This window comes from Pelodiscus sinensis, chromosome 29, assembly GCF_049634645.1.
Source record: "Pelodiscus sinensis isolate JC-2024 chromosome 29, ASM4963464v1, whole genome shotgun sequence".
Classification (NCBI taxonomy): domain Eukaryota; kingdom Metazoa; phylum Chordata; order Testudines; family Trionychidae; genus Pelodiscus; species Pelodiscus sinensis.
Window position 1 is genome coordinate 9,704,026 of NC_134739.1, and position 18,084 is coordinate 9,722,109.

At 52.5% G+C, this 18,084-nt stretch overlaps 1 protein-coding gene across 1 annotated transcript in view; it reads left to right on the forward strand.

The window, feature by feature from the left end:
- DNAJC7 (DnaJ heat shock protein family (Hsp40) member C7) overlaps positions 1–14,652 on the forward strand; it is a 31,208-nt gene extending 16,556 nt beyond the window's left edge. The window contains exons 2-14 of the mRNA XM_075911567.1: positions 1,413–1,501; positions 1,976–2,100; positions 2,192–2,305; positions 4,254–4,328; positions 5,874–5,992; positions 6,408–6,561; positions 7,863–8,027; positions 9,728–9,819; positions 11,085–11,158; positions 12,385–12,531; positions 12,813–12,965; positions 13,462–13,524; positions 14,353–14,652. Of these exons, the coding sequence (XP_075767682.1) occupies positions 1,413–1,501; positions 1,976–2,100; positions 2,192–2,305; positions 4,254–4,328; positions 5,874–5,992; positions 6,408–6,561; positions 7,863–8,027; positions 9,728–9,819; positions 11,085–11,158; positions 12,385–12,531; positions 12,813–12,965; positions 13,462–13,524; positions 14,353–14,390 (1,408 nt within the window). The 3' untranslated portion in view covers positions 14,391–14,652. The remainder of the gene's footprint in view (positions 1–1,412; positions 1,502–1,975; positions 2,101–2,191; positions 2,306–4,253; positions 4,329–5,873; positions 5,993–6,407; positions 6,562–7,862; positions 8,028–9,727; positions 9,820–11,084; positions 11,159–12,384; positions 12,532–12,812; positions 12,966–13,461; positions 13,525–14,352) is intronic.
- Positions 14,653–18,084: the final 3,432 nt, after the last annotated feature.

An 18,084-nucleotide genomic window follows, 5' to 3' on the forward strand; every position in this document is an offset into this window, starting at 1 on the left:
TTGAGAGGTGCCTATGTTATGGGGGTTAGAATTCGGGAGAGCTGTGGGAACCAGATGATTTTATCCCTGGGCTGATTGAAATATGTCCCAGCTCAGGGTGAGTTGATACTTTTCAGCCCTCCCTCTCCTTGCCATTTTACCTGCTAAAGGACATAGAAAGGGAAACCAAACCATTCCAGATCCTTGGACCTGAGGGTGGGAAGCCCTGGGAGCCAAACTCCCGAAAGACCAGTGCGTAGCCACTACTAGCTGCTCAGGTTTGTCGGTGTCCTGCTGAGAGATGCTGCTGCTTTGGAGAAGCCGTGCTGGGTGGGAGAGTGGGTAGCCCTCCTGACAGGCCTTGGTACGACCTCGCAGCTGGCATGTGGGAGAAGAAGCGTCTGTACGCGTTAAGACAGGCTGTTTCAGCAGCAGATGCAGTGACAGGGCCCAGTTTGGTCTAGGGTTGGGAATGGTTAATCGCTTACACCAGGGTTAACTCTGGCCCGCCCACAGCCAAGGGCTGCTCCAGTTTGGCTGGTGCAGCCCCTGCCTGCTGCAGTGGGGACTCGCCCACCCGCCCTTTCCTTTCATTGGTGAACCGATTAAACAGTATGGTTATCCGGTTAATCAATTCAGTGGGATTTTCCATCCCTGGTTTGGTCTGATTGCACTTCACGGCCACGTTCCCTCATAGGAGGGCGGATGGGGGGGCTCCCGGGCTGCCCTGCTAGCATGATGGGCTGGAAGGTGGGTGCCATTAATTCTGGTTTTCTGACAGCTCAGGCTGAGGGCTCTGCTCTCAGGCACTTGTGCGGAGATGCCTCCAACTGAACGTTGCACATTTCCGGGGATTTAAAACTCTGCCCCTGCAGTCAGGCCTGTAGCTGGGCCTGCTCTCGGGCAGTGCTGAGCTCCTGCCAGGCACCCTCCGTGCCCGCTGACCTCTGCTGTGGGCCGGCTTGTGCTCTGTGGATGCTTCTGACACGTGCGCAGCATCTTCCGTTTGTGCTGATTCCGAGTGCAGGGGGGGTGCTCAGCACCAGGCAGGGTCAGACCGATCGACGCGGTGAAAGCATCCGTCGTGTTCTTGGATTCTGAGAAGTCTGGAGAAAACCTCCTAGGTTCAGTCTGCATCCGCGGGGCCGGGTTCGGAGCTGGGCGGAGCTACACTTAGGGCAGAGATGGTCTGAATCAGCATGAACGCCATTCATCCTTGGCTGGCCCTAGCTCAGCGTGGAGTAGCCAGCCGTCCCTGGACATATTCCAGCATCTGGCAGTCACCTGAACATGGGGAGCCCTCTTTCCCCACAAGCATCATCTATGGGGGGATTTACTAGTGGCCGGGCAGGCCAGCATTAGAGCTGCCTGTATCCAGCCCCTTGGTGGTGGCCCGTCAGTGCGTGTCTCACTGGGATATTTTACTCTTTCAGAGAAGCAGAGTCTTTCAAGGAACAAGGAAATGCTTATTATGCCAAGAAAGACTACAACGAAGCGTACAACTACTACACAAAAGCCATAGGTGAGAGCGACTGGCTGTGAGTGTTCCCTGGCTCGCCGAACCCAACTTGTAACTCCTAGTGGGTTGTGGATGTAAATAAACCTGCGTATCGGTTCGCTCGCACGGCTGACGGCACCTGGGTCCCAGTGGCACAGGTGTGCTCGATGTGCAAGATCTGGGCTGCTCTCGGGACGTGACACTTTGTTTGCCTCTGTCCCGGCCGGGCTGTTTGATTCTCATCTCCTTAGGGTTAATCACTGCACAGTGCAGCATGCTAGGCGCTTTCTAGCACGCTTGTACAAGGGAACACCAATCCCCAGGGCCCTCTAGGTGCCCCTAACTATCAGTGGCAGACTCCAGGTAACTTTTAAGCTGCTTGGGCAGGGTATAAACTTGCAAGCAGGGAATATGATTTTGAGCCTAGTGAGCTTATAATTTACTCGGTGTACACCCTGTGGATGGCACTGACTAGGGTTGTGGTGGTGTTTTCTCCAGACGCATGTCCTAACAATGCCAGTTACTATGGCAACAGAGCAGCTACCCTCATGATGTTGGGGAAGTTCCGGGAAGCGCTGGGAGACGCCCAACAGTCGGTCAGATTGGACGATACCTTTGTACGGGTAGGTGACCGGCCAGTCCGGGTGTTGCTGTTACTGGCCTTTGAAAATCCCGTGCTCCAATTATTGCTGCTCATTTCTGCCTGTTTCTCAGGGACATCTACGGGAAGGGAAATGTCACCTCTCTCTCGGGAATGCCATGGCCGCCGCCCGCTGCTTCCAACGAGTTCTAGAACTGGATCGCACAAACCCTCAGGCACAGCAAGAGGTAAGAACCCCTCTGAGATCTAAATATCCCATCCTGGGGGCTGTAATTCAGTGGCTGTCCTAACCACACGTCCCTCTTGCTAGGGCAGTGTGGCCTAGCAGCCAGAATGTAGAAATGGGAGCAGGCCCCATGGGTTGGGGATTGAGGCAGGGGTAGGGAGACCTGGGCCCTTCCTACTCCACTGGGTCCCAGTCCAGAGTCCTAACAGCGGTGGTGTGATCCACCACAAATTTGGTGAGGCATCCTTCCACAACACACCATGTTCCTTGGGTCTAGTCTCCCACCCTGGGCCACTTCCTACCCGTCTCCACCAGCGTCCTTCCTCCATATCCTCTGCACTGTCTCTAGTGTCTTGCTGGCTGGTCTCCTGGTCTGGTCCCACTAGTGGATCACCTCCAGGAGCCCTGCCTGTACCTCCTTCCTCCTCGGCAGCCAGCCTCGATTGAGTCTCTTTCCAGGCTTTCATACTTGGGCTGTAGTCTGAACATGCCCAGCAGGATTGCGGGGGTGGGACTTCGGCATTTGACATGGTCTCACGTGACTGTCTTATCAATAAACTAGGGGAACCCAACCTACAAGGGTGCTACAACTGGCTGGATATCCGTGCTCAGAGAGCAGTTGTTAGTGGTTCACAGTCATACTGGAAGGGCATAACAAGTGGGGTTCTGCAGGGGTCTGTTTTGGGACCTCTTCAATTCAACGATTTAGATGACGGCATACAGAGTATGATTATTAAGTCTGTAGATGATACCAAGGTGGCAGGCGTTGCAAGTGCTTTGGAGGATGGTCATAATTCAAAATGATCTGGACAAACTAGAGAAATGGTCTGAGGCAAATAGGATGACGTTTAATAAGGACAAATGCAAAGTACTCTTAGGAAGGAGCAATCAGTTTGACACATACAGAACAGGAAGTGATTGTCTAGAATGGAGTACTGCTGAAAGGGATCTAGAGGTCATAGTAGACCACAAGTTAAACATGAGTCAACAGTGCAATGTGATTCTGGGAGGCATTAACAGGAGTGTTGCGAGCAAGGCACAAGAAGTCATTCTTCTGCTCTACTATGCACTGATTAGGCCCCAGTTGGAGTACTGGGCACCACATTTCAAAAAAGATGAGGAGAAACTGGAGAAGGTCTAGAGAAGAGTAACAAAAATTATTAAAGGTCTAGAAAAATGAGCTATGAGGGAAGACTGAAAGAACTGGGCCTATTTAGTTTAGAAAAGAGAAGACTGAGAGAGGACATGAGAGCCGTTTAAGTAAAAAAAAAAAAAGGTTCTCCTCGGCCTCTGAGGGTAGGACGAGAAGCAATGGGCTTAAATTGCCACAAGGGAGGTTTAGGTTGGACAATAGGAAAAAGTTCCTACCTGTCAGGGGGGTTAAACACGGGAATAAATTGCCTAGGGAGGTTGTGGAATCTCCATCACTGGAGATATTTAAGAGCAGGTTCAATAGGCATCTATCAGGGATGATCTTGATGGTGCTTGGTCCTGCCGTGAGAGCAGGGGACTGGACTCGACCTCTCGAGATCCCTTCCAGTTCTAGGATTCTATGATTCTAGAGCCATCTGCTTCTTCAGCCAGGTGAGCCTAGTTAAGCCTTGCTTCCCCTGTGTGGGGCTAGTAGACCCCATCACAGCCCCATGGGGGTTAGTAGTGACTAGATGGTGTCACTTGGGGGGAGCGGTGACATGAATTGGAGGTTCTCAGACCAGGTTTTAGCAGACTGATGGCCATACTGCAAAATGGCTTCCACATGCCCTGTCCTTGGTGGAGAGGCCAGGGACGGGGGGTGGTGTGGGAGCCAGATGGGCTCTCGCCACCAGAGACGTGGCAACCCAGGTCAGTGGCTGGGGCTGCTCTGATAACCGAGGGCTGGCCGGTTTAAATGCCATCCGATGGTGCGGAGCAGTTGAGAGGAAGCCCGACCGTGCCTTCCTTTCTTTCAGTTGACGAATGCGAATACTTTGCTGGAATACGAGAGAATAGCGGAAATCGATTTTGAGAAACGGGATTTCAGGAAGGTAAAATGACCGTGGATCTTGTGTTGCCTTATGACCAGAAAATGTGCTCTGGCTGGCTCCGCAGGAAACTGGCCCTCGGCGGGAGTGGGGGAGAAGGCATCCCGCAGCCAAATCCTGCCAGCATCTCTCCCTTGTGGTACATGTAAGCTGCCTTGTGCAGGTGCCGGAGCTATGCTGATCTAGCACCGAACCAGCCAAGTGGCCTGGCATGAATCCATCCTCTGAGCTCTGTTAGCCGCAGGCTGGGCTGGGTACTGCCTGGGGACGTTACTCATCAGATGAGATTCTCAGCAGCCGGACCGCAAATGTCTGTCCCCAAACCGCTCCCCAGGGTCCATATTCCCAGAGCAGGAGGCTCCCTGCTGGTTTTAAAGGAATAAAGGGGGAATGTCGGTCAGCCTCCTGGGCCTTTCCAAGCTTCTCCTGGGCGGGGGGCGTCTGTCTCAAGGAGAGTCGCAGTGAAATCTGAAAGACCCATCTGTCCTCAGACACCCACATGCGACTTGCCCCAACTGCAGTCCCCTTCAGGGGATGTATGGGAGGTCAGGGCTTGGCATGGGCAGGAGATCGTCTCCATCACTTCCGGCTCCCGGGCACTGTTCAGGAGCGGGTGCAGGAGGCGAGGCGTGGAGCCCAGGCACTAGATTCTGTAATGGTAAATCCCAGCTCTGCCTCCTCTGATTGTCCTGCTGGGCCAGCTGCTCTTCACAATCTGGATGTTGTATTCAGGAATAACTCGGCCTGTGTCTCCGTCCCTCACGTCTCCCATCTCGCTTCGCAAGGGAGGTTGGCATGAAACAAAACCGTTGTTTCTGGAGAGCTGCCCCATGTCCTTCCCCACCCAGAAGGCTCGATCTGTAGCAGCTCGGTGCTCCCCACAGCAACTAATTGTGATGTCACAAACGAGGGACTAAGAGCCGGCCCCGGGAGCAGATGAACCGGAGTGGAACAATGCTCCCGTTCTATTGCAGCTGTCCCCACCGGAGAACCCAGAGCTGGAACAGACCCGTTAGATCACCCAGTCAGGCCAGTGCAGCTTCCCTCCGAGCTGGCCTCTTGAGCTTTGTTCATGCCAATTTTGGGTGACTCTGTCGATTGAGTTTCTTCCTCTTCCCGTCCTTCCTAGCCATAGCCATGGGGAGGGAGGAGACATGCAAGAAACCTAGAAGCATAATTGTCTGTCTCATAGGGTTTCCGTAGTGCCTATTGCAATAGTATCAGAGGGCTTGAAAGGGCCGGTTTTGTCGATTGCTGTCCATCGGGCACTCCGTGGGCCTTCAGTGTATGCGTGTGGTGCTTGGGTACCTCAGAGATGGGATAATTAGAAGTACAGACGAGCTGCAGTCTTCACAAATGAGGGGCCTTTAGACCCCCCCCCCCCCCCCCCCACGTGGGGGAGACTCTTGCGAACGCAGGTGTCTGGGTCGGCAGGGCTCAGTCCGCAGATCCGTCTGCCATCCAAGGTGGTGCAGGGTCAGCCCCATCTCTCAGTCCTGGCCCTTGGCTGTTCACTGGGTCCCCACTGGCTTTTTCTCCTTTCACTAGGTCGTGTTCTGCATGGACCGAGCTTTGGAGTTCGCCCCTGGCTGTCATCGGTTCAAAATCCTCAAGGCTGAATGTTTGGCGCTGCTGGGTCGCTATCCAGAAGCACAGTCGGTAGCTAGGTAGGAGCCCGGCGGGGCTACGGTGCCCCGGTGTCCCACCAGTGCTAGCCAGCACACTTCAGCACAGAGTGAACGTATTCAGCCTAGTTAGAAAGCCCTGGGAGGCGGGGTTGTGATGGAAATGCCCATGTCCTACCGTAAGTTCCTCCCACAGTGCAAAGGGTGGTTGAGAGAGAGGCTCAAATTCCACCTCCTGCGAGTTAGTCTAACTAAGGCCACCTCCTTACAAACCTGCTGGGTTTCCCAGCACGTCGCTCGCAGGCTTGTCGGCGTTTCCCGGTGCAGCCCTTCCCGCCGTGGGCTTGGGAACGCAGCTCCCGCCGGGCGGAGTGAGGCTGTTCCGGCTGGTTACAAGGAAGCGGCATCTCGAAGGTGCTTCGACGTGATTCTGAGTGTGTGTGTCTGGCCGTTCCAGCGACATCTTACGGCTGGACTCCACGAACGCCGACGCCCTGTACGTCCGAGGGCTTTGCCTTTACTATGAAGACTGCATCGAGAAGGCCGTGCAGTTCTTCGTCCAGGCGCTCAGGATGGCTCCTGACCACGAGAAGGCGTGTCTTGCCTGCCGAGTGAGTACTGGCGGCCAGGGCAAGGCCGGGGAGCCAGGGCTCGCCCATAACTAATCAGTCCTGCCCTGTTTCCTGCTGTCCTTTCCTCTGCTCTCGTAGAGGTGTTAAACCTGCACGAAGCTGCAGGAGTAGCATCAGGTCCTTCCTGAATTCTGCTGTCTGCTTCCCCAGAGGGATGGAAAAGAGCAGTCGATTAGTCGACTACCCGATAAGCCTAGACTCACCAGGTAGCCACGTCGACGGCCCACATTCTGCCCCTTGCTGTCTCTATAGAGGCAGCAGTGTGTGGGGAGGGGGGGGTGCGCCAAGGGAGGAGAAGCAGCCACTGTCTGCAGGGGGTCCCAACTCCCCGCTGGGACCCCTCATGGACAAGGGCTGCTGGACGCAGTGCAAGCTGCTTGCGTGTCCGGCTCTTACTACATTTAAAACTGCAGAGCCATCGCAGGGGTAGCTCCTTTGAGCACCTTATCGACCAATCGCGCAGTCGATACCATTTGTATCGGCTACGCCATTACCCAGTTACCCGCCTCTTAACATCCTTCCTTCCCTATGGAGCAGCCACGGCCAGACCTCGCCAGTCTGCAGGCTGCCCCTCCTGCCTGTTCTCTGGCCCGAGAAGAGCTCTCACACCGCAGTTCTGGACACTAAGTTGCCAGCCTCTGATTCCAGTGAAGCCTAACGTAGGCTGTCAAAATGTGATGATCTACAGCAGAGGTGGGGAGTCTGTGTCCCCTGGCTGGCCTGGATCCGGCTCCTGAGGCTCTTGGCTCCCCCCTAGCATTGGGGGGCCTGCGCTGGCACTCCAGCCCCCTCACTATCCCACCATGGGGCTAGAGCACACAAAATCTGCTTGTTTAGGGGTCAGCAGCCCCCGACCCAAAGGTTCCTCACCCTGATCTACAGCTTGACTTGCGTTTAAGTGTTTTTCCTCTTGAGTTCCTGCCCTGTCCTCTCTTCTCCAGTCGAGTTCCTTTTCGCCCACTTTTTCAGGCAACACAACGCTGGATAAGCTGAAACATGCTGGCTTCCTTCCTGTCCTAAGACAGCTGTTTCCTTCCCTGCTGTGTTCTGCCCCTGAGCCTTTGATGCCCCTGAGCCTTTGACCGTCCCCTCTTGCCATGGGGAATGGCCGAGGCTGGCTCTGCCTCTTTCTTGGCAACTGTCTCTGCAGAGAGGAGCCAGGGTGGTTGGGGACGGTGTTTGAAAGCAAGTTAGAACATGGCTCTTGGGATCCGGGAGCCTGGTGCTTGGATGTTGTCTCTTGCGGGTCTGGGCTCACCCCGGGGCGCTTTCTCTTTCAGAATGCCAAAGCACTTAAAGCGAAGAAGGAAGATGGAAATAAAGCATTTAAAGAAGGCAATTACAAACTAGCATATGAACTGTACACAGAGGCACTGGGGATAGACCCAAATAACATAAAAACAAATGCCAAACTCTACTGTAACCGGGGGACGGTTAATTCAAAGGTAAGACCCAGGCAGCATTACAGGTGGGCGTTCGTCCTGGGAGCTCAAGGCACTCCCCAGATATAAACTGCCTCGCCGTGGAGGAGAACCCATGGGATACAGCCGAGGGACCCTTCGTTCCAGAACGAGGCATGGTGCCAAATTTCTTTTGTTTAAGCTGGTTTGGTGGCGCTTCTCCATCCCTGCTGGGCTGCCCCGTCCCCTAGTACTGCCGGCGTGGAGTAGGGTTCACGCTCGCGTGCGTAGGTGCTGACCCGAACAGCAGGGGACACAACTGTCCCTAAGCCGGGGAAGGGGAGGAGAGGGGTGTGCTGGGTCTTAGAGCCCCTTCTTCACGGAGTTCTTTACTCCCATCCTGAGAACGAGGAGACGTCAGCGCCCACAGATCGAGTATTGTTCTTCGTTCCATTGGAAAAGAAAAGTCCAAAGCCCAGGTGCCCCTGCCAGATGATCCAAAAAACTAGCACAGGAGTTACCAAATGTCTGTCTGTGTCTCTCACACACACTCACACTCACACACACCCTCCTCCCCCTCCCCCTCCCCCCCCCCCCCCCCCCCCCGACCTGCACAGCTGGAAATCCCATCCTTAACTGCCTCCTCATTCACAGATGCCTACTCAAACAGATGGGCGTGGAAGCAGGCCCTGGTGTCTGTCTCCCCATGGGAGTGGGGAGTCAGATCTGGCTGCAGTGGGCATCGCGTGTGGAGGAGGGGTCCACGCTTGACAACTGGGACCCCTTGTATTGCCTTAGCGTTGGCCCATTTGGAATCCTGCCTGGGAATTAGTCTGGGACCCAGGCTCACCCCCTCTGCCTGCCCATCCCCCTCCCCTTTCCTACGCACTTCTAGGAAGCAGCAGTGGCTGGTAGGGATGTGAAATATCGGTTAATTGACTAGTCGAGTAACCGCATGAATTCTTATTGGTTAGTCGACTTTCTACCGTCCCCATGGGCAGCCAGTGCGCTCCAGCCTCGCTCCCAGGGAGCCCCTGCCACTGCACTGCTGCAAGGCAGCAGCGTGGGGGGCCTGGCCGGAGCTGGTCGGTGAGGGGATCCAGTTTGCAAACCAGATCCCCTCGAGGACTGGCTGTCGGTCGCCCTGTGCTGCTGCCTCTGATACAGCCTGTTCAGGGAGGGTCTGAGCTCCCGGACCCAGCGTGAGCCGGAACTGAGCGGGGCTGCCTGCCCGCCTGGCTCCTAATACACTTGAAATGCAGAGCTGCCCCGGGGTAGGTCGCAGACCTGTCGCAAGCCAGGACTAAGCTGGGCTGCTGCTAAAAAATGTCCTGGCGGGGGTGGGGAATGCGTGTAGTCTCTAGTATTAACCTATAGGCTTTTGCTTATCGGTGAATCGACTCCACTCTTCCATCCCTCGTGGGTGGCTGATAAAATAAATGTGCCGCTTCTGTAAGTGCAGCCCGAGTTCCAGTCGCTCTCGTTCTGCGCTAGGGGTGGGGTGCACAGGGGCTGTGTATCCTTCCCAGGCAGGGAGCCCCCCTCCGCACTGCTCCCCGGCCGGGTGCAGGCAGTTCTACAAGGGGATGTGCCAGAGAGATGCAGAGCCATGGATTTGTGGCTTTCGTGTTGCATGGGCTGCGTAGCTCCATCTCTGCAGCTTCCGTGTAAATCGTATTGAAATCCCCTCCTCTCCCCCCGCCCCCCCGGGGGATGCACGAGTAACCATGTGCCTGGCTTTGTAGCTTAGGAAACTAGAAGACGCAATAGAGGACTGCACGAACGCAATAAAACTGGACGACACGTATATCAAAGCCTACCTGCGGAGAGCACAGTGGTAAGCAGCCGGGGCCGTGAGCGCGCCGGGGGGGTTCGGGTGGGGGGCTGGCCGCTGGCAGCATTGTCATCGGGCAGAGCTGAGCCGAGTTACGTGGGGACGAAAGGCAGTGTCTTAGGACAGCGGGGTGTGAACGCAAGCTCCTCTTGGAGCCAGGTGTGCGTATGGTGGCGCCGTTGTGGGCCTGATGCTGCCAGTCACCGTTGGCCAGGGCTTGTTCTTATTTGTAACTGGCTACTTAAGCAACGTCCTGGTCCCAGAGTGGCTGAACTCTCACTCCGTTAGCCTGGCTTTAGGAGCCCGCTGTGACCGGGAGAGGGGGGGGGGGGCGCTGGTTCCTGGGTGGGCTCTGACCGAGGGCCAGTGTGTCTCTTCCGGGGACACTGCTGCCCTGCCCTGGGCGCGGGTCTCTGCCCCTGCTGTGATTGGCGCCTGGGGACGAGGCGTAGCGGACACTGACACGGGGCATCCTGCTGCAGTGATGCTGCTGCTAGGAGAGCTGGCTGCCCTTGCGCCATGCGGTCTCGGGCTCAGGGCTTGCTGCACAGAGACCAGTTTTAATGTCTTCAGTGGCCTCTGCCAGAAACCCTGCGTGTCCCTTTCCCTGGGGCCTGGGGTTTCTCCTGGGCTGTGGCAGGGATTCCCGGTTGCTTACTCGGCTGAAAGTGCCACTGGGGGCCTCCTGTCTGATTTCTCCAAGTTCAAATGCACGATGGTTTGCTTTACGTTGGCTCCTCGCCCCCACCTCCCTGGGACTCGGTGACCTCCGGTAACAGGGCAGTGGGACGGGTGTGTGAGCCGAGAACAGCTGCCATGGACCGCTCTGAGAGCCTGGGGCACTGAACGAACTGTCTCGTCACTCGCAACAGCCCTGAGCCACGAACTAGTGCCTGACTCTGCGTCCGTTTCCTGGAATTCCCAGGGCCTGCGGGTAATTCCTGGAGGAGCAATGCTATCCTAGGACTTGCTAGGATTCGTCCTGCCCAGTGAGATGGCAGGTGCATGCCGGGGCATAGTCTGCCAGGGCTTCCTTTGCGGGTTACCTCTGAGGAACACAGGTGGCTGGGCTCAGAGCCCTCATCCGCGCCCTTTGCATCCCACCTCGGGCTCTTCCTAGCAATCGCCTCTATTTTTGCAGGTCCTTTGTGCCCCTCTTTCCCTCAATAGTTCTGTCCCTCCAGGAGTCTCATCACTTAACCCCTGCTGCTGCGGTTTTTGGTAGGCTCTGTGAACTCTGCTACGGTAACAGCTGTTTCCTTGCCTAGTTACATGGACACAGAACAATATGAAGATGCTGTGAGGGACTATGAAAAAGTTTACCAGACAGAGAAAACGAAAGGTGAGAGCGTTGGCCCTGCCTATCCGTCCACACAGCCTGCCCCTCGACAGACATGTTTCGGCTTTGGTTTTTCTTGTAAGACAGGAGCGCTGGGAAACACTGTGCGTTGCCATTGTACATGCTGATCTTGGCCCCCTCTCGCTTTATTGCTGCCCCTGGCTTTGTATGGAAAATCCCCAGAAGCTCTGGGACCACCGCCTAACAGAATGGTGTGAGTTTGTTCTCTCCTAGTGTTGGGAGAGTAGGGGTAAAGCTTGGGTTAGTGGTTGGCACCGGACTGAGATCTAGAATAGCAGGGGGATGGAGGTCAGTTCCTGGCTCTGCCACAAACTCAGCGTCCTTGGGCAAGTTACTTGATCGCTCTGTACCTCAGTTTCCCATGAGTGAAAGTGTGAATGATAACACATCTCCGTCTCCCAGGGGAATGGAGGCTAAATTAACATCGAAGAGTTGCTTGGGTCCTGTAGCGATCTAGAACTGCCTGGATTTTGCTACATGTGAACCTGTTCCGTGGCAAGGAAGGCATGAACATGTCTCCAGTTCGGTGGATCAGTTGATCTGTAGCAGCAGGGCTACAGTGCTGCACAGGGCGGGCAGATGTTTGGTGAAGGGTTTAGTTAAACATTATGGTGTTGACTCTTGGGGAGCAGCCAAAGGTGTTTTTAAGCCTGGTGCTCATGGAAACGGGTGCAAGAAGAACATGAGCATTGGATTGGCTTGGGCTGGAATTTTCAAAGACCCAGAGTTGGGTGCCCACGTGCCCTTGAGTGAGCAATTCTGACTTCTCTGGAGTCCTGGCTTTCAATGACCCACCCGTCAGAGCAGGCTCGGAAGTGCCACGGCTGAGAACAAGGGTCTCCTCTGTTCTCAAAGATTAAAAAAGTGGCTTTGTCCCCCAGGGCGCTGCCCTTCAAGCAGAAGCAGCACTTGATGGATGGGTTGGCTTGGAGATTGCCCCTAGAGTAACATGAAGGGATGGTTGTGTGAGGGGATTGGCCAAAATCTAACATGCAGACGCCTAACAGGTCACTTCTGCCTGTGTAGTTCCTTGGACCTGTTTCCCAAACCCATGGGCTATAAGTATCCGGCCGTAAGTGCACATACATGAACGGAACAGTCTTTATTGTGGGGGCAGCGAAACAAACCATCCGTTCTCGAACGATGCTTTCCTTCTCTCGCTACGGGTGATGAGAGGCGCTTTCCTTCTGCATTGCTCTTCTTTCTAGAACACAAGCAATTCCTAAAGAATGCCCAGGTGGAACTGAAAAAGAGCAAAAGGAAAGACTACTATAAAATCCTCGGGGTGGACAAAAACGCCTCCGAAGACGAGATCAAGAAAGCCTATAGGAAACGGGCGCTCATGCATCACCCAGGTAGAGAACTGGTTTCTGCCAACCGCATGCAGCTTGCTACTTTGAGTTTTCGGAGAGCAGAAGTCAATGGAAGAGAGAATTTCGGAGGAAACGTTTTCTCAGTCTCCTGATTTCCCCCTCTCTCCCCTGCACTGTGTTGTTTGAATTCCTGAATGACTGCTTCAGCAGAATGAGCATGGGAGGGGAACACGCAAAAGCTGACGGGTGCCTGGGATGTGTAGTGTCTTCCAGCTGCCCGTGGCACCCAGTGACCATTTCTGTCCCATCTCTTTGCCCGTTAGACCGGCACAGCGGGGCGAGCGCAGAAATACAGAAGGAAGAGGAGAAGAAGTTTAAAGAAGTTGGAGAGGCCTTCACCATCCTATCGGATCCCAAGAAGAAGGCACGCTACGACAGTGGGCAGGATCTGGAGGAGGATGGCATGAACATGGGAGGTGAGTGAGCCCACAAGCGGACGAGCCTTTTCAAAGGAAGGACGTCTGCTCTGCCTTCTCCTCTGGAGGAGCTATTCCTTCCTTGGCTTGTATTCGATGCCTGCTAACATGGGCAACTCGCTGTCTCCCATGGCAACACACTGATGGGGTGACACTGTGTTGGTACTTGGGTGGGAGGAGCCACTTGAGGGCTTCCCTAGCTGTGGGTGATTCAGCAGGTGGCAACTTTGTCGGGACCGAGGCTGTAGCCAGTGAGCTACACTCTAGCTCAACGGTTACTCTTTTTGCCTGTCTGGCTGCTGACTCGAGTAGTCTGAGCTCTCTGCCCAAGCCCCGAGGCAGCGCGGCTCACTGCTGCTGCATTTCCATGGTGGAGAAAGCGGGCAGTATAGGCACAGTGTGTGGGTCCATCGGTAATGGGCTTTAGGATCCTTTCTTTAAAAGATTATAGAGAGAAGCAGCCTCTCTAACTTACCACTCTCTTCTCCCACTGTAGATTTTGATGCTAACAATATCTTCAAGGCTTTCTTTGGTGGGCCAGGCAACTTCAGTTTTGAAGGTAGGTGACATGTCAGTCCACCAGCACGAGAAATGTGAGGGCTGTTCATCTATGGGCCGGTAACATTAATGTCCCAGCAGTTAGCCAGTGGTTAAAAGGGTTAGTTTGATTTCACTGCTTACGTGTTGTGTGCCAGCGCAGAAGGCGTGGTCTGCGACATGCACCAGTCGATTGCTGCTTCTGGGGCCTATGTAGAGAAAAGCTTCCCCCTCGAGGTGTGTGAAAACTTGGCACTAACAGTGTTGTGTTGCTGAGAAAGAGGCTTGGCTGTCACTCATGCATGCACCCGCTGTGTCACTGAATCTGGTAAGGAGGGTGTCTGGTCAGACGCATCACATAGCTAGCGTCGACTGTCTCCAGTTAGACACACAGACTCCCGGGAGCCTTCGGGAGGGCCCAACCCAGTGTCACTGCATTGCAAATGCTGTTCTGCTCCACACTACGCATCCTGATGCATGGTCAGCTCACCAGATTGCAAGCCTTTTGGCACAGGGGTGGCTTGCACAGTGCTGAACATCTGGTTGGCACTTACCCAGCATTAATACAACCCATGGGAGAAACTCACAGACCTCTGACCTGGGAGGAGTCTTGCTTGCTAATCATTCTGGCCCTCGCAATCCCTTCTCCAGGGTCCGTTAACCGATCAGCACGGCCCCCGTGCCAGTGTTCCTCAGTGTCCCTATCGGTGCGTCTGAATTAGGCTGCCCAAAGCCCATCCCTTGTGTGTGTCTGTTAAAGGGCTGCCTACGTGTCCAGCGCTCCACGGCTTCTTCACGAGCTTTGTTCGGGAGACTCGCCAGCCCTAATAGTTCTCACTTTCTCTTCCAGCTTCTGGGCCAGGAAATTTCTTTTTCCAGTTTGGCTAAAATGAAACCATACAAACAACAGACACTCCTGACATGCTTGTTTTAACCTCGAATATGGACATAAATTAGACTCCTGCCTTCATCATGTCTCATTGTACTTAGAGCAGTTTCATTTTCTCGGTTGGAGACCTCTCTGTTGTGTGCTTTGTGTGAGAAGAGGAAACCAGCACTGAAGAGAGGGGGCGGGGGAAGGCTTGTGAATTTTGTTTTACTGTTAACTTTATTACAAAAATAAAATGTTTTGAATCTTTTGGTCCCTCCATGCTGGCCCATGTGTTCAGACTGTTGAGACTTCCTCCAGGGTCCTGTTGCTAGAGACCCAGCTTGTCAGGAGGGTGAAATGTCTATGGCTCTTTTTGGTTTGTTCCTGAATACAGGATGGCACCATGTCAGAGTTTCTGTGACCCCATTTTTACTTGTAAGGAATTGAATCGTAGCGAGGTTTTTGTAACATCCAAGCAGCTACATCCTGTTGGCCAGCTGCCGTTCTGTTTGCCGGGGCTGTAGGAGTATGTACACCTGCACATTAATTTAAATGGCAAATAATGATCTTAATATTTTCATACTGGAAAGAAATCTTTCTTCAGACTTCTGGGAGCAGCTGACATGAGAACTCCCTATGGTGCAGATTAAAAATAAGTATTTTAAATGCTTCTACTCCAAGACTCCCTGTCTTTAAGCGGCTATTTAATTTGGTCTGGGATGAATTTATTTTCGTTTCTTCTCTCTTATAATTAAGTCACTTGTTCATTTCATTGCAGCATCTGTGCTAAAACAAGGTTTTGCCAGGTGGGATGGGTTTGTTTCTATGGATTGATTTGTTTCTGCTCTCTAAAAACACCCTCTGCTTTACCATATTGCAAATCCATAATGTGGGCTACCTGTTTCCCACTTTTAAAAATTGCATATTTGAAGAATGGCTGCTCTGTGCGCACGGTGACCTTTTTGGTAACGTTTACAGAAATCGATGTCTGGTTTTAATGCAACACCGTTGTGTGAGTTTTAAATGGCATTCAAAGTATTTTACAAGCCCCCAGCAACAAAGAAATTCCAAGTTATGGCAGAAACTCTTGGACTGACAGCGCACGACTTGCCTGACTTGCCTCGCTGCCAGTGTAGGTGATCTGTGGATGACCGAAAGCCAGAGTTGCATGCTGACACACGATCCCGAACCTGGAATTGATGTGCTTCTCTAGTGTTGCCTGACTTTGCACTAATACTGCTTATTGTTGTTTACTGTGGATCTGGGGTCAGACCCTGCTGTTAGCTATGAGGGGTATATATCTTTGCAGAATAATTCCTTTTTCCATATAGTAAAGAGCTCATGTAAGTAGAACCATCTTCACTAAATGGATACTCCATCCAAGTCAAATACCGTCAGTAAAGTAGTTTTGGAGCTTTTCACGGTAGCCCTATATCTGATGGGGTTTTCAATGGCCTTTACTGGGGATGCGGAGTTTGTGTTTGTAGGAAGTCACTGGATGATTGCTAGATGAATGCTGCCTGGTACTGGCCCAAAGAGAGCCAAACTTTTTGAGGCAGAGTCTTCTGTGATGGTGCTAAGCTGCTGTTGGAGACAGTTGAAAAGCTTCATTTTGATTGGCTAAGAGAACAGCTGGGTTGTGCATAAAAGTAAATTTAAAGGGGTGTGTTCTCCTTAGAAGATTCTGACTCCACTTTCTGGCCTGAAGAGCTGGTTGGCTAATGGCTTTCGTAGACGACAAGGGTTATAATGAATTTCAAAGTAATGATTTTATGCCGTATTCACATTTCCTTACCATCATCATTCTACTCAAGAACTAGATCAGTCCTTCAGTTGGCCACGGGGTTGCCAGGTTGTAATGCCAGTCATGTGTGCACCTTACAGATGGCATAGAAATGCAGTGTGCTGCCACCAAACAAATATAAGTCATACTGCTCCTTCTGTCAGATGTATGACAATCTGCTTTCGCGGAGGGAAGATTTAACGGCTTAATTCCAGTACTGCAGCCCAAATAGCAGCAAAAGAAGCAGAAAACCCAGCTTTTAAATGGAGCCGGCATTGAGAGATGGTTTAGAAGACTAAGCCACCCCTCTCCCCCCTCCCCTCCCCGGGAGCATTTATTCTCCCTTACACCAGTGTAACTTGATGGGCTATGCCTTGTTACCCTGGCATAAGTGAGAGCAGATAAGGAGTTAGAATTGTGTATACTCCAGTAGGTTCAGTGTTTTGAGGCAAAAAAATCGGTCTGCATTTTGAAACTTCCCTCTGTTCTTATGGTTCTTTTGCATATCAAAGTTTACATGATGCATCTCTTTGGTGGGACGTGCTGGTTTCACACTTGTGTCCTCTTGCATTTTATTCACCACTGCAGTTTGGAATCGTGTCTCAGTTTCCGTTAGCAGAGCGCAATGCCATTTTCTGCACTTTGACAACATGCTTTTTAGTTCAGTGTTGGCTGATTTCCTTGCTCCCCACTTTTAGGGCCATTATTTGGAGATAAAGTGGGGATATATACACAGCAGATATTTATATAAACTGTACATGATTGCATGATTGATTATAGTTAAATATTAAAATGGTGAGTGCCAAGACTTTTTTTTCTAAGCACTGTTGTGTGATTAAAAGTGAATGCAAAGATACATTCACTTTTGCAGAGTACATTAGAACACTAATGGAAATTCAGTAACTATCCAGGTATCTCAGGACAGTAGCAGATGAGTACTGTTGCATATGTGTGTTAAAACTGCAGCTTCCCTCTTGTATTAGCACAGTGTAGCACAGATGGAACCGTTTTATTTAGACTGTCTGCTGAGAGGTGTGTAGTTTAAAACATTGCATTCACACTTGGCAGTTCCTGAGCAGGATTGAATGTATAGATGGTATTAAATAAGTAGCCAACAGGGAGCCTTACTGCCATTTGTCTGACGGCTACAGCTATTCTTCGGTGTCTTCCCTCTGGCTTCTTAGTAGCTACAGGTGTAGGAATTTGCCACTAGAAATAGCAGCTCTCTTAACCTGACAGTATGGTCAAGCTTTCTATCTGTGGTACAAGATGAAGTTGATGTTGGTGGTAGTTCCCATAACATGCAGAGCAGGCGGAAATAATTACACCTTATTTAGAGCTGTTTATTTAGAGCTGTACTCTTTCCTTCTGTGACTCTCATCTGTGGCATAGAGCCTTTATTTGCCATGTTAGGAGACTGATGCTCAAAGGTTCTTCCCTTAATGAAACAAGTGTCTTTTTTAAGTCCATCTGTATTATTGACTATACTATTACATCCCTTAACTGATTAGCAAAAGCTTATTGGTTAATGCTATAGAGTAAGTGCATTCCACACACACACACACCCAGGCCAGTAAACTTTTTAGCAGGCTGGCCAGCAGACTGGCTCAGTCCCAGTTTGCACCAGGTCTGGGACAACCCTCTGCTGTGGCTCTGCATTTAAAGTGTATTAGGAGGCTGGCAGCTTGACTCAATTCCAGCTCGCACTGGATCCGGGAGCTCAGCAGCTCCCGTTTGACGGGGCAGTATCTGCCATCCCATGCTGCTGCCTCTGTATCGGAGGCGGCAGCACAGGGTGACAGACAGCCGGTCCGCGAGGGGAGCTGTTTTTTAAACTGGCTCCCTTCACAGACCAGCTCCTGCCTGGCACCATGCGCTGCTGCCTCTGATACAGCAGCAACAGTGCGGAGTGGCAAGGGGCTCCCCAG